The sequence below is a fragment of the Cibotium barometz genome, chromosome 50 (genome assembly GCF_041138505.1).
Source record: "Cibotium barometz isolate CiBa-2024 chromosome 50, ASM4113850v1, whole genome shotgun sequence".
NCBI classification, from domain to species: Eukaryota; Viridiplantae; Streptophyta; class Polypodiopsida; order Cyatheales; family Cibotiaceae; genus Cibotium; species Cibotium barometz.
Window position 1 is genome coordinate 37,277,231 of NC_141095.1, and position 14,298 is coordinate 37,291,528.

The 14,298-nt window shown below is 36.3% G+C and overlaps 1 protein-coding gene across 1 annotated transcript; it reads left to right on the forward strand.

The window, feature by feature from the left end:
- The first annotated feature begins 12,618 nt into the window (after window positions 1-12,618).
- LOC147610087 (uncharacterized) lies at window positions 12,619-13,592 on the forward strand. Its single transcript, XM_086787373.1, has 3 exons — window positions 12,619-12,785; window positions 12,961-13,019; window positions 13,138-13,592. Exons 1-3 carry the CDS (start codon window positions 12,689-12,691, stop codon window positions 13,348-13,350), a joined length of 369 nt encoding a protein of 122 aa, XP_086643499.1. The 5' UTR covers window positions 12,619-12,688; the 3' UTR covers window positions 13,351-13,592.
- Window positions 13,593-14,298: the final 706 nt, after the last annotated feature.

Genomic DNA, 14,298 nt, shown 5'->3' on the forward strand with positions numbered 1-14,298 from the left:
TGGTCACCATACTGCATAAGAAAATATCATGTCTTCATTTTTTGGGTCATGTTCACTTGGTTGCATCCAAGGCCTTCCCAAGATAAGAGGGTAGGCTGCTTGATTTGCCTAAGTATGAATAACCTAAAAATCCAAAGGCACTTACATATTACATATATCAATGTTAAGGTTCTTAATCACTCTAGGATCTCTCACACAAGAGTTTTTTAGCTTGACACATGACGTTCACGACCACCCCTCCATCAATGTAGGCTCCATGAAGGTTAATCTTTGAATAATCACATTAATCATTGGAAAATCATCATGCAAATGGAGCATACCATCATTTGTCTCTTTGTGAACTCCCTTGGATTGTCGGTTGGATGAACTTATGCTAATAGCTCATGACCATCGTTTCCTCATGCTTGAACAAATATACAAAAGTTGCAGAATAGTCATGTGTCCACCTTGAGTTTTCATGGATGCTCCATCAAGTCATAGGCCTTGACACCCTGACACCACAACCAAGCTCAAAATCACCTAATCAGATCTTCCTCCTCGAGCTCTTCTTCTTGCATTTTCGTGCTGCATGAGAAGTTTTGACCTCTTTCATGTTTGCCTCCACTTGAGCATGAGTTGTTTTACCCATAAGAACCTCCACCTTGACTTGTTTTCTTGGTGATTCCCAAAGCTATCTCCTCAATAGACATTCCTAAGACATTAGCTCCTAGAGTAGAAGATGAATTGGCCTCCTTGGATAGTTGCAATGCAGATGGCCACATTCTTAATGAAAACATTCCCCACTTGGGCTCCCCCCCCTTCTCGTGGTTAGGTATTTTTTAGTCATTGTTGATGCAATAACTGAAATCGAAGGTTAGGAAAATCATTACCTAAGCAATCCAAAGAACTCACCTTGAGGAGAAACAATGGACATTTGTGTAGGAGCCAATTCTAAAGATGGTGGAGGTCATAAAGCTAACTGCATCTTTGTCTCTTTCTCCTTGGCAATCCAAAATACATCTTAACGAGTGGCAGGCCTTCGTCCTCGAGACTTGCTTTGTAAAAAAGGGTTCAAAGCATCAATGAAATTATTTAGCCTCACAAAAGCAGACTCAAGGCTAGGAGTAGTGGGTTGGGCTGCTTCTTATTTTCCTTGAGCCACTACCGCTCACTTAAAATGGGAATATTTGAGATTAAACTTTTCCACAAATGCTTGCTCAGATTTCATAGGAGATTTTGACAAATTCTTAATCTCCACCAACAACTCTATAGGGATTTCTTATAGGCTCTTTGTTATTTATTTCTTTCTTTTATCCACACTTTTATAGCTTAGAGCAATTTTGTAGAGAAATCTGAGTGCATCTACACACCTGTGAGATAGCATCTAAGCATATCTATAGATCTCCCAAGCTCTTCATTCTTCTTTCTTACTACTCTCAACATTATCAAAGCTCTGATCATTGTTTATTTCCCCTCTAAGCATGCTACTTGATCCCATAGCTCTCTTTAATAGAAGTCAGAGCACAATTTCCCACCTTGTAGGTAGAAGACCCAAGGCCACTATTGGATCCATGTTCTATCTAGTAACATTCAGGGGGGTAAGGATGGATAGTGGTGGTGTTTTGATGCATATGAGGATCTATGTGAAATGCATTGATTAATGTTTGTGGAAGCATCAAAAGCATATTTCCCAACTAGTCTACATGAAAACCACTAATAATTTACTAGTGCTAAAAAAGTAATGTCGAAAAGCTCGCACCCAAGAGAACCAAGCATGCAGGAACACACTTCAAGAGCAAAAAATAGATGTGACCTTAACATCTTTCAAAAAAAAAAACTCTTCCCTCTCAATAAGATTTCAAAAAATTTAAAGAGTGGAGGCAATGATTTTATCTTTTTTGTTGTTTTTGAAAAAATAGAGTTTTACACTAGGGATTTACAAAATAAATTTCCATGTGGATGTCTACTAGGGCCCATCCAAGGTAAAGAATACCACACTCTCATTGTGCAAAAACCACCACCAAACAGGCACCTCCAAAAATGACCACAAGAAGTAGCCAACATCGTCCGACTAAAGCAACGAAGCCAAGCCACATTGATGGGCATAAAAAATAGCCACCAAAGTGTAAAAATCACACCAAAAGATGCATGGGAAATGAACTTGGGCCAACAAGAAAGAGATTTAAGCTCTCCAACTAGCCAAGAAGCTAGTCGCATAATGTGTGCTTATAGAACTAGTCACTCTAGTTTCCACATTATGCTCGCCACCATCGAAAGGACATTAATGATGATGATGATGGTGTATTCTTATCATGTGCAACAAATAAAATCTCTCTCTCTCTCTCTCTCTCTCTCTCTCTCTCTCTCTCTCTCTCTCTCTCTCTCTCTCATGCACATATGTGTAGAAGGAGAAAATGAAGCTTCTTCAAAGCTTGTCATAGAAACAAAATCAAGGTTGTAAAAAAACAAAGCCCTTCTCTATTATTTTCAGGCTTCTTCTTCTTCGTGAAAAACTTGATTTTCTCCCCTTTATAAATAGGAGCAAGAGCTTTTAAAAAGACATGGACCTCAAATTTAACTTTCTAAAAACCTAATAAAAACATTTCCCCAAATATGGCTTTAAAAACCTAAGCTCTAAGCCTTCTATATACTAAATTCAAAATATTTACAAACAAAACAAAATGATATCCCCAATGTGGAACTGGCAAAAAAGATTATGTGCACTACCAAGATCCAAAAAACCCAACAACCAACCTGAGGATGACGATGTGACAACTCCAAAAAGAAAAGAGAAATAATGGTGTAGATGAACATGGACGTGCACACATGTTTCGAGCCCATACCGAACATGCGTAAAAAATCAAAGCAAAAAATCCCCATCATGTAAGAGTGTCTTCCATGAGGCGTTTATATTATTGACAGTAGACCTTCAACTGATACACGCATTGACACTACTTGAATGAAGTGTGTCACATCTAAATCTTTGAGAAGATAAGAACCATTTAAAAATGTCATATACCATAAACATTCCTTCTCAACGAATAAGAAACTTATTATCCATGTTGTTATCCAAATGGTTATCATACCCAAGAGACCAAGGTCACTTGCTCAAAATCTTCCAAACAAAAAAACCATTAAACAAGCTCTTTGAACATAACAGCGAGTCATGAAAAATGTTCACAAAATTGTGCAAACGTTCATTCAACTCAATTTCTGGAGAAAAAAAAACCAAATAATGTACCTTTTTCAAATTTATGGAGATAAAGGACATACATTCATGTCAAACATTTTTAAAAAACCACTACTTTTGTGGAAAAAAATGCATGAAACATTACTTACATTTTACTCTAAACCCAAAAAACATCCAATTTGAAAAAAGAATTACAAAGGAGAAGAAACTATTCCAATCAACTAGCAGAGTCATTGGACCTTTTGCTTAAAAATATCAATTGTTTTTTGGTGCAAGTGTGCATAATTTTTTAACTTCAATCATACACAAGAATTTCTATATCATACAAATTAAGCATGTCCACATGTTGACAAATTACACTTTTCTTTCCTTTTTTGCTTTGTTTAAGTACCTCTAGATCATACTTTCTCTTGAGCACGGATAAGTTTTGTACCAATACACATTTCTAGACTGCGTGTTGTATGTAGCGTGCTATCTACAAACTGATAGGTGGTAAAATTGACGTTACCTTTAGACCCAAGATAATTTGATGAAACTATCTTATATGGGACTAGTGTAGTATTTAAGAAAATAAATTTTCTTTGTATACAAAGTTGATCCAATGGTTGAATTTAAGCATATTTTGATATTAAGGTAGGTAGGTATATGGAGTCCATGGCCATAAAAGAGCTTTATTGAAGGCAAAGATGTCTCTAGATTTAGATAGAAATCCAATGATCCAAATGGTCAAATTTTAGATGGTAGAGTGAGTACTACAATTTATCACTTTACTTTATTTTGATCTAATAGTTCGATTGTGAGTTATAGCCTTTGTAAAAACACAGCTTTTAGTTTATAACAATTAAAATTTGAGCCATGAAAATGATAATAGTTATTTTGAAAAATTGATGAAAGTTTGGTTTCTAGAATCCACTGTTGATTCTGGAATCCAAAATTCTGTTACAAAATGATGTTTCTATTGTGATAGTGAAATTTTCATCCAAATATTTTTTTGGTTCATAATAATTTTACTTTTATTAGATGTAAAATTTAGTTCATTAGTAAAAAAGCATTTTCATTCGATAGAATTTTTCTGTAGATGGAAAAAAATTTTGTCGATGAGAATTTGGATTCCAGAATCCACTTGGATTCTAGAATTCGAATTCCCGTCAATGGTTTGAAATTTTTATCATGAAATTTTTATTGTCAAAAATTTCGTTGACAAAAAAATTCTGTCGACGAAAAAAATTCCATAAAAAATTCCGTTCGATGGAAAAAATTCCGTAAAAAATTCCATAAAAAGTTTCATCAACGAAATCTAAATTCTCATCAGTAATTTTTTTTGTCGAGGGAAAACATTTCCATCAAAAATTCCATCGACAAAAATTTATTCCGTCCACGAAAAAAAATTTCGGTGATAAAAATTTGGATTCTAGAATCCAAATTTTGTCGATGGAAAGTTTTTCAATCAATGAAAAAAAAGTCCGTCGATGAGAATTTGGATTCTAGTATCTAGAATCCAAATTTCCATCAACAAATTGAAATTTAGGTCCTTAGATTGAAATTTTCATCGACAAAAATTTGGATTCCAGAATCCAAGTGAATTCTGGAATCCAAATTCTCATGCCAGAATTTATTTTTTCCCATCAACAGCTTTTTTCATCGCGATGAAAAGTTTTATTGTCGACGAACTAAATTTTTCATCTCATAAAAGTGAAATTTTTGTTCATATGGACCAAAATTTCTCTTTTTTAGACGGAAATTTCACTCTCATGATAGAAACGTCAGTCTATTGGATTCTAGAATCTACTTTGTCAATAAAGTGGATTCTATAATCTAAATTTTCATCAATTTTTCAAAACAACAACTATTGTCATTTTCATTGGTTCAAAATCCAAATGTTATAAATTAGAATTTATGTTTTTGCAAAGACTATAACTCTAAATCGAACTACTAGATCAAAATAAAGTAAACTAATAAATTGTAGTACTCACTACCATCTAAAATTTGACCATTTGGATCGTTGGTTTTCTATCTGAATCCAGAGAAATCGTTTCTTTCAATAAGCCTCTTCTATGGCGATGGACTCCATATACCTTCTTATCTTAATATCAAATATATGCTCTAATTCAATGATTGGGATAAAGTGCAATGATTGGGATGAAGTGAGTTAAATTCTTATAGAAGAAAAAGCACATTTTTATAATTTTAAGTAAAGAATGTATTATAAATTACATAGACATACGTGATTTATTAGTAGTTTTAAAGAATATTAGATCGTCATTGACCTTGTTTTTTCCATTTTGTTATTTGACATAAAAAGTGAAAAAATTTTCACCTTTAAATTAGCAATATGTACATTTTTTAAAAGAAGTTTGAAACTATGCTTATTTTGCAAAAGTTATAAAAACGTTCTCTTTAATGTCTCCAAAAGATTGTAAAATTGACAATATTTAGGACTAGTGAAAAATCAAGATAGCCTGCAAAAACGACTACTCATCACGACTCGTGAACGTTTTTCATGACTCTCGCTGTTACATGCGGCTCGCTTCTCAAACCATTCCAAAGCATGGTATTGATCATACTCTAACACATATAGTTGATTAAGTCATTGTGTCAATGCCTCTTGATCTCCCCATACATGAAAAAGAGCTATCCACACAAGCTAGGCACCTCGAGCTAAATAGGAAGAATAGCATCCATACTAGTATAGAAGACAAGGTGAAAGGACTAAAGACCAAATCTACCTTATGTGTTATGCGATAAGCCCACAAAGCATGAAGAACAACTTCACCTCAATGATGAGGCTTGTCCTTGACAATATTAGAAATAATTCCAAACAAGATACTATTGATCTTCTTAACTAACCCAATGCATTAAGGATAGTAAGGGGACGAGCACTGATGCTTGTTTTGATAGAAATTTTTGCCATGAACTCTCCAAAAAGGTCACGTCAAAACCCTAGCCCATTGTCGATAAGAATCTGGAATGGTGTACCAAAATGAGAGCACACATGTTCCAGAAGAAACTTTACCACCATCTTGGTAGTAGTAGCATCACGTGGGTGGCCTTAGCCTCAAACCTTAGCCTCATACCAACATGTTATGTAGTTTATAGCCACCACAACTATGTATATCTTAAGAATAGAAGAGCAGTAAAGTTACCCAATAAAATCAACCCCCCACTTCTAGAATGGTGCAAACGCAAGTATAGTATTCAAAGGTCCACTCACCAATTGTCGACATCTAAAAAATTGTTATTCCTTACAAGTACGACACCATTAATGAACAGTACGACACCATTAATGAACAGTAAAGTTACCCAATAAAATCAACCCCCCACTTCTAGAATGGTGCAAACGCAAGTATAGTATTCAAAGGTCCACTCACCAATTGTCGACATCTAAAAAATTGTTATTCCTTACAAGTACGACACCATTAATAAACATCCTTATGCATAGTAGGCCAATAGGACCCTAAAGTAAGAATCTTTTTGCCCGCTACTGCATCATGTGAAAAGTTCCCTCCACATACATCTCCATGATATGCGTCCAAAACTCAAGGAGCTTCTTGAGTATCTAGAACTCATCTCCAAAACCTTTGTTAATGACCCACATAGTAGTAAAGCATATCAATATGGATATTACACCATGAAGCCTTATTAAAAAACTTCTTCTTCTAACATGATGGGGTGTAACACCCACAAAAAAATACTCATGAAGGACTTCCAAGGACTCCAAACCAATCCCCACCAATGGACATAAAGACACCTCAACATAGAGAAGTCTCCTAGGCTAATGCATTAGCTTTAAAGTTCTCTAAGCAGGCCACATGAATGAAATGATACTCTTGAAAGGAACACAAATACTTCATCGTAAAGAACTCATAGATGTGTACCTCCATATTACTTAAAGTTGATGTGTAACAAGAAGTGAATCACCTTTGATGCTGAGCTATGCGATCCCAAATTCCTTGAAATTCCTTACTGCATGAATCAAAGCATAGTACATGGCCTCATTTTCGATATTAGCATCTTCCAAAAAAGATGAGAAGGAAAAAATCTCATGGCCATGACCATCAAGTAGCAACATACCTCCACTACCTTGGGTAAGAGCCTGTCAATAATCCCTATTAAAATAAATAACAAATACATGCTCAAGATGATCCAAATCATAAGGAATCTTAGAAGTATCCATGGAGATGAAACCCCCTCCTTCTCATTCTCATATTCCTTGCTTAAGTTGCTAAGATGTTGGCAAGGTTAGCACATGTATTCTACCAAGAATGAGAAATCATACTCTTCAAGTTCCATCAAACACTTAACAAACTTGCCCAATGCAATTATCTTTCACACCAACAAGACATAGCAACCCGAAGTAGTAAAAACCGTAAAGTTCTTAGGAAGAAAATATGAACAAAGATTCCTTAACACAAAGAGAATCACCAAACCAAACCTATTCATATCTGTATACTTCATCTCCATATAGTAGGAAGCGTCACACCCCTAATGTAGTAGATTGGCCACATAAAACCTTGTTAACTTTTTTGTAATAGAATATCTCTTAAAGCCTCTTTGCCAATACTCAAAAATACATAGAACTCCTCATCGCTCGCAATTAAGAGGTAAAAGGATAGGAGCCTCCTCAATGGCTTGCTTCATGGCCTTAATAAGTATAACTCCATGGCCTCAACAAATACAACTTGATGTGTATCGATCCAAAAATAAGCATGTGGCTGAAGAGGAAGATTATGAAGAGGGTAGAGAAGTTTTGGAGGCTCCTCTAAGAAACATGAAAATCAGCAATGTGCAAGCCAATTCAGGAATAGGTGGAGAAAGAATATCCTCTACCTTGTTGAGATCCATAGAAATGCCATCAAATGAAATCACGTGGCCAAGCAAACAAACCTTGGCTTTGACAATGTGACATTTTTAAGGGTTACGAGATCCTTGAGCCTTATGAAGACTCTCAAAATCTTGATGAATCTTTTCAAGGTGCCCAATCCTAGAAAAGTAGGGAAAAATCATCCAAATAGACATGAAGAAAATTCATAATACATTGAAAGGTGGCGCATATTCATCAATCCAAAGGGCATCACACGATAAGCAAAGCATCCCCATGGTGTAATGAAATTAGTCTTCCTACTTTTGATAATACGAATTTGAAAGTAGCCTAAATATCATCACACTGTATACATCTCATGACCCGAAACATGAGCAAGAATCTCATCTTGGAAAGGGACATGATGATCATTGCTTTTTGTGAAAATATTAACAGGTCAAAAATCAACACATATGTATCCCACTTATTTGGAGGCACCACCATCGGTGTAACCCATTCTAAATTCTCCACATGAAAGATAAAGCTTGATCTCAAAAATTGATCAATCTCTATCTTTAAGGCATCATGTTGCTACATGGTCCCTAATTTTGAAGTCGTTGCCTTAGGTTTCAAATATATCTTGTGCTCAATCAGTGGGGGAATACCGTCACGTATATCAAGGTAACCCACCTTATCTTCCTCTGTTTTAAAGAGGATTCGAGCATCTTTGCATTGTTAGTCTTCCTACCTTTGTTTACAACTTTAACTTTACTTCATCTAGTACATGTACATAGCATGTTTGCAACATTTGGTTTGGTTCCTATATAGCATTCCTCTGGTGTTATATCTCCAAGCATAGAAGTAGGTGCTCTATGTGGATGAGAAAAATTGGTACATGTACAAAGCATACATGTGACATGCAACACTGACTAGTATGGCATTATTATGCAATTCAAATTGTTCTCTTAATAGACCCTTTTTTTCCTTTTAGAATTTTGGTTTTCAAAAAGTAAGGTCAATTTACAATATGAAATTTCCCATAAGATTGTTGGAAAATTCCATAGTAAATTTCTATGAACTTTTATTTTTGTTTAAGTGTGGAAAGGATTTATTATTAAGTAACTAATTGGACAACCACAATAATGACATAAAAGTGAACTATACATAAAATATCCATCCTTCACTTGTTAGCAGCGTGATAAGTATGTTTTGATTGGATCATAGTCTACTTGCTTAATCACCAAGAACTCTTAATCAAACATTCACATATACCCACTTAGAGACACCAAAAATGGAAAGCTTAATTACTCCCATTGATGACCATTTTATTAAAGATATTTTAACAATAAAGGTGCCTTTCCTGGCATCAATACAAGCTTCACCTACTTTCCATGTTCATCCTTGAATTTTTTTTATAACACACATCAATGCTGAAATTGGAAGGCAGTAGTGGGTTTTAAGCCCATTTTAAGCTTTAAAACCAACATTAGAAATTGGGTTATAAAAAAAATGACACCCAAATTTTTACTTAAAGGCCAACAAGTCCAACGTAGGGCTATTAATGCTAGCCCATCACAACCTCACAAGTCACCTTCTCTATAAACACACTTGTTAATACCGAGAGAGAGAGAGAGAGAGAGAGAGAGAGAGAGAGAGAGAGAGAGAGAGAGAGAAGGTGACTTGAAGTTTTTAAAACCTTAATGCTATGCTTAGAATATATATATATATATATATATATAAGGGCTTTTAAAAAAAAAGTGGTGTTCACATGAAAAGGAAGGGTCAATTGTCCTTTTGAACACTCGTAGTTTTTTTGCATAAAATAGTGAGATTTCTTTTGAGGTTCATGGTTAATTCCTTGCATTAGTACTAATCACCTTATTCAAATCACTCTTGTATTGAGATTAGACACTAACCTTGAGTAGTACTCAAGTGTTAAGACCTTATCAACCCTAAAATGACTACTTCATTTGTGCTTGAAAAGTTTAAAGGGGAGTCCTTCCACACATGGAAAATTAAAATCAAATTTATGTTAATGAAGAATGGGATATGGGGCATTGTAAATGAAAGGGAAAAATGTATGAAGGATGAAGGGGATGAAAAGAACAAATGGTTAAGCTGAAATGAAAAAGGATTAGCTATCATTGCACTAGGATTGGGAGATATATTTATTCATCACATTGCATCAGAAGATACATCTAAAGGTGCTTGGGATGAGCTGGAGAAATTGTTTAGGGCAAAGCAAAAGAATTTAGAAATAAACTTAAAAATACAATTCTTTGGCTTGGACATTAAACATAGTGAATCGCTTTCAACGCACCTTATTGAAATGAAGAGCATAACACAATAATTGGCTGGCATTGGGGCAACATTAGAAGAAGAGGATGCCATAGCCATATTGCTAAAAAGCATAACCCTTAAGGAGTATGGGCCCGGCTACCTTGAAGAACCTCTAAGATCTAACCATCGTAGGAGTGGAAATAACACTCATAGAAGAAGAGAAGCGGATTCGAGGAAAGACATCTCAAGCTACATCGAGTGAGGAGAAAGCACTCTTCTCAAGAGGACTAGGACGACTGGAGAATGACTTAGCACAAAGATAACATGTCATCATTGTGGAAAAATTGGTCACATAGCAAAGGATTTGTGGGATAAAAAGAGAGCCGAAGAAGCCAATGCAATGTCAAAGAAAGAAAACAGTGATGAGGCCTCCTAGGATGGAGGCAACACCGATCATCTCTTATAGATGATATGAGGAGCATGGCTCCTAACCTCTGGTTGGAACCCCACTCTCCAGGTGTGTAAAGTATCATGACAAAGCCAACATTGTAGCTCATAGAGAGCAACCTATATGGACTTCTCCAACCATATGAGTATGGAGTATAGGTCAGGTCAATACATGTTAGGTGTTATACCATCATCACATTGAGGGGAGGTGTTGAAAAATGCAATGTGTGAGGGTACAACATGTGTAGAGCAAGGGGAGGAGCATGCACATTGGAAAGTAATAGACTAAGGGTACATTGGAAAGTAATAGACTAAGGGTACATTGGTAAAGGTTGATTTATATGGTCATTTGTAAAAGGTCAGGTCGATGGTCAAAAAGGGAGCACATGGAAAGTGAAAGGAGGCACATGTATGTAGTGTGAGCGTTTATGGACACGTGGTTGGCACTGGGGTGTACACATCTTGTGAGATGGGAGCTCCATGAGAGCTATAAAAGAATTTACTTGGATACACTATAAGGCAATGAGATTATGTGGGTTTGTGCTTGATTATTCATCGTCGTTGTCTTGTTATTGGCTTAATCACATTTTATATTATCTTAATCAATATGCTTAATCATGTTTCTCATATGCTTTGATCCACCATGAGCTCAACCATACCTAATTTCTTAAAAGACCTTGGTGCCTATAAAGCATTTACTTGGGTCCTTCATTCACACATATACCATTCAAGTTGTGCAATCTCTCTTTCTCTCTCTCACTCTCTCTCTCTCTCTCTCTCTCTCTCTCTCTCTCTCTCTCACACACACACACACACACATACACACACACACACACACACACACACTCCACCACAATGATGATATTTCATTCTCCATAGCTCCATGTGTGATCCTATGGTGGATGCCAACACAAGCTAATGTTAATGAGGAATGCTCTTGGAAGGCATGGCAATTGATTATGAAGTTAAGACTTTCAAAAATATCTTCAAGATGTCTACGATTCAGTGGCTTACATTTTATCCTACAAATTGCATAGCCTCTTTGAATTTGTAGAAATAAAAAAGAACATGGTGTTGATAAGGAATCGGAATAAGTGGAGTGGTTATGAGATGAGACTTTTAAAAACATCTTCAAAATGTAAAGAATCCAATGGCTTACATTTTATCCCACAAATTGCATAGCCTCTATATTGAAATTGTAAAAGTAAAAAAGAACCTTGAATGTTGCAAAAGTAAACAAAAATTCAATAGTTGTTCGTCCAACCAACATGCCTAAGGTAAAGTTTGTGGTCTTGGTACCATCTTACCTAAGACAGCAAAAATACCATCTTACCTAAGATAAAATTTGTGCTCTTGCTACCATCTTACCTAAGATAACAAAAATACCACCGTAGATTCAATATACACCATAGATTAAATTCAAGGTCAATTTTGAAACATTTTGACAAAAGAAAAGATTTTTAGACATTAAAAAATAATAAAGAATTCCTTGGAGGGTACTTTTGTAATCCTTGTGATTTTGTATTTTGAAAAAGCCGTGGATTATACCCATTGCTAATTGAAAAAAAAAACACTAGAGGCAACAAAACTAAATGGGAAAAAAACTACAAAAGTGAATACTTTTGTGATGACTTGCTATCATTTGAGAAAACATATATGATTGGGTTTTGTATAAACTTTTTTTTCCAGCCAGTGAAAAAAAGAACCACTATCAAGCTCAATCTGTTTTCATTGAAAAAATAAATAAGTTAATTGGTTTTATAACTTTGAATCTTTTAATTCAAGGCTATGCAAAATTATAACGTGTTTTTCTTAATTTGAGCTGTGAAAATTACACTTAAAAGGACGGTTTTTTTTTAACACTGGTTTTTGTAGGTGTATAAGAAGTCTTAGTGGTATTCTGACTCACCAAGCCCGAGAGGCACACAGCGCTCTCTCCCTCTCTCTCTCTATACAGCTAGCTCCCTCTCCCTCCTCCCACCTTTGCGCCGTATATGGCTTCTATGACCTTTTCGGTAGTGCTCCAGCTATCACTGTTGCTTACACTTATCGTTGCTGCGAGCGCAAAAGAGCTTCAAGCTCGGCCACTTTGTAAGTGAAGATATACGCGCATACTAGATTTTAGTGGGTCTGCATTCAATGTATCAGTAAGACCATACCAGTTCTTAGTGATGTATCAGGGCCTACATCACGCGCGCACGCACATATGCGCACAGAGCACGTCTTTTCTGATGCAATATGGAATGTTGACATTCGTGTTTTGCAGCAAAACTTGCTTTCACGACAGCTAAACTGCACGACGCTGTCGACGCTCACGAAAATCCGGTTTGCACCTGTCGTTAAGACCTGATTAAGCTAATTAGTTGAAGGCATGTGTGTAAGATTCAATAAGCATAGATCCGTATGTAAACGAACAGCACCTTGGTCGGTTTGCTTGTTGCAGAGTGAAAACGGAGAGCTCTTATATAAAGCGACAAGCAGGAAGCTGCTGGCGTCTTTTCTAGATTATGTGCCGGCAGGACCCAACACGAGCCATGACCCAAAGCACAGGGTCCAGAGGCCTTCCCTTGGTTCTAGCCACTCCGCCCCCCCTCCTCCGGCCGGCGATGCAAGCGCAACAACAAGCCCACCACCTGAGAGCCCTCCTTCCCCGTAACTCTAGCCTTTCCGATCATCTTGCCGTATGGTTTATGATTCCTTTAGACAATGTAGCTAATTGCCTGCTCCAAAGACCAGTGAAAATTTTACACAAGTTCGTCAATAAAATTGTCTGATAACATAAGCCGTGGCAGTATTGTTGAGAGTAAAATCAGCTGCTATCCCTGACTGGCTGCTGCCACAGGAGCACACGTGTATGACACTTATATATGTTTCACTTCTAATGAAATACCATATCATCAGAAATGTACAAATATAGCAACAAGGCACCAAATTCCAATGCATTCCCGAGGCCCAATCCTAATGCATAGGTTAAGGGGCGGGTCGCATACGAGCATTCCTCTCACTCCCGTCGGATAGATCATATTTGGTCTCTTGGGATTGTTCCTACGACGTTAAAAGAGCTTCTTCTTCTCTTCTTGCGCTCTCTCTCACTCTCTCTCTCTCTCTCTCTCTCTCTCTCTCACACACACACACACACACACACACAAGTTTCAACTTTGAAGAATGAAAATTAGATATGAGACATTGTGGAAAATTCTCTAAATTCTCTCTCTGTCTCTCCCTCAACTTCGAAGAACGATGAGAGCCTTGACAGCTACACGAATGATTGTCGCTCTTACTATGCAAGGATTATCGTTTGTAGACATTCCAACACGATTAATCTCTCGTTTCGATTTTTTTTTTAAGTTCACTAATTGAATGAAGGATGACCAATGTTTTTCAGTGTTTGGAAAACGTTTTTCTAGCATTTTTCACCAATCCAAAAATTTGAAGAAAATAGCAGTATTTTTAAAAAATTTACACGTCGGTGTGGATCCGAATCGCTAGGCATCCCTTGCCGAGTGATACAATTAGTGAGCTTTCACTCATTACAATAGTATCTTAAGATTCTTTTTTTTTCAAATAAGGGCAGCTTATATTAAGAAGTTAGAAGAGGCAGTTA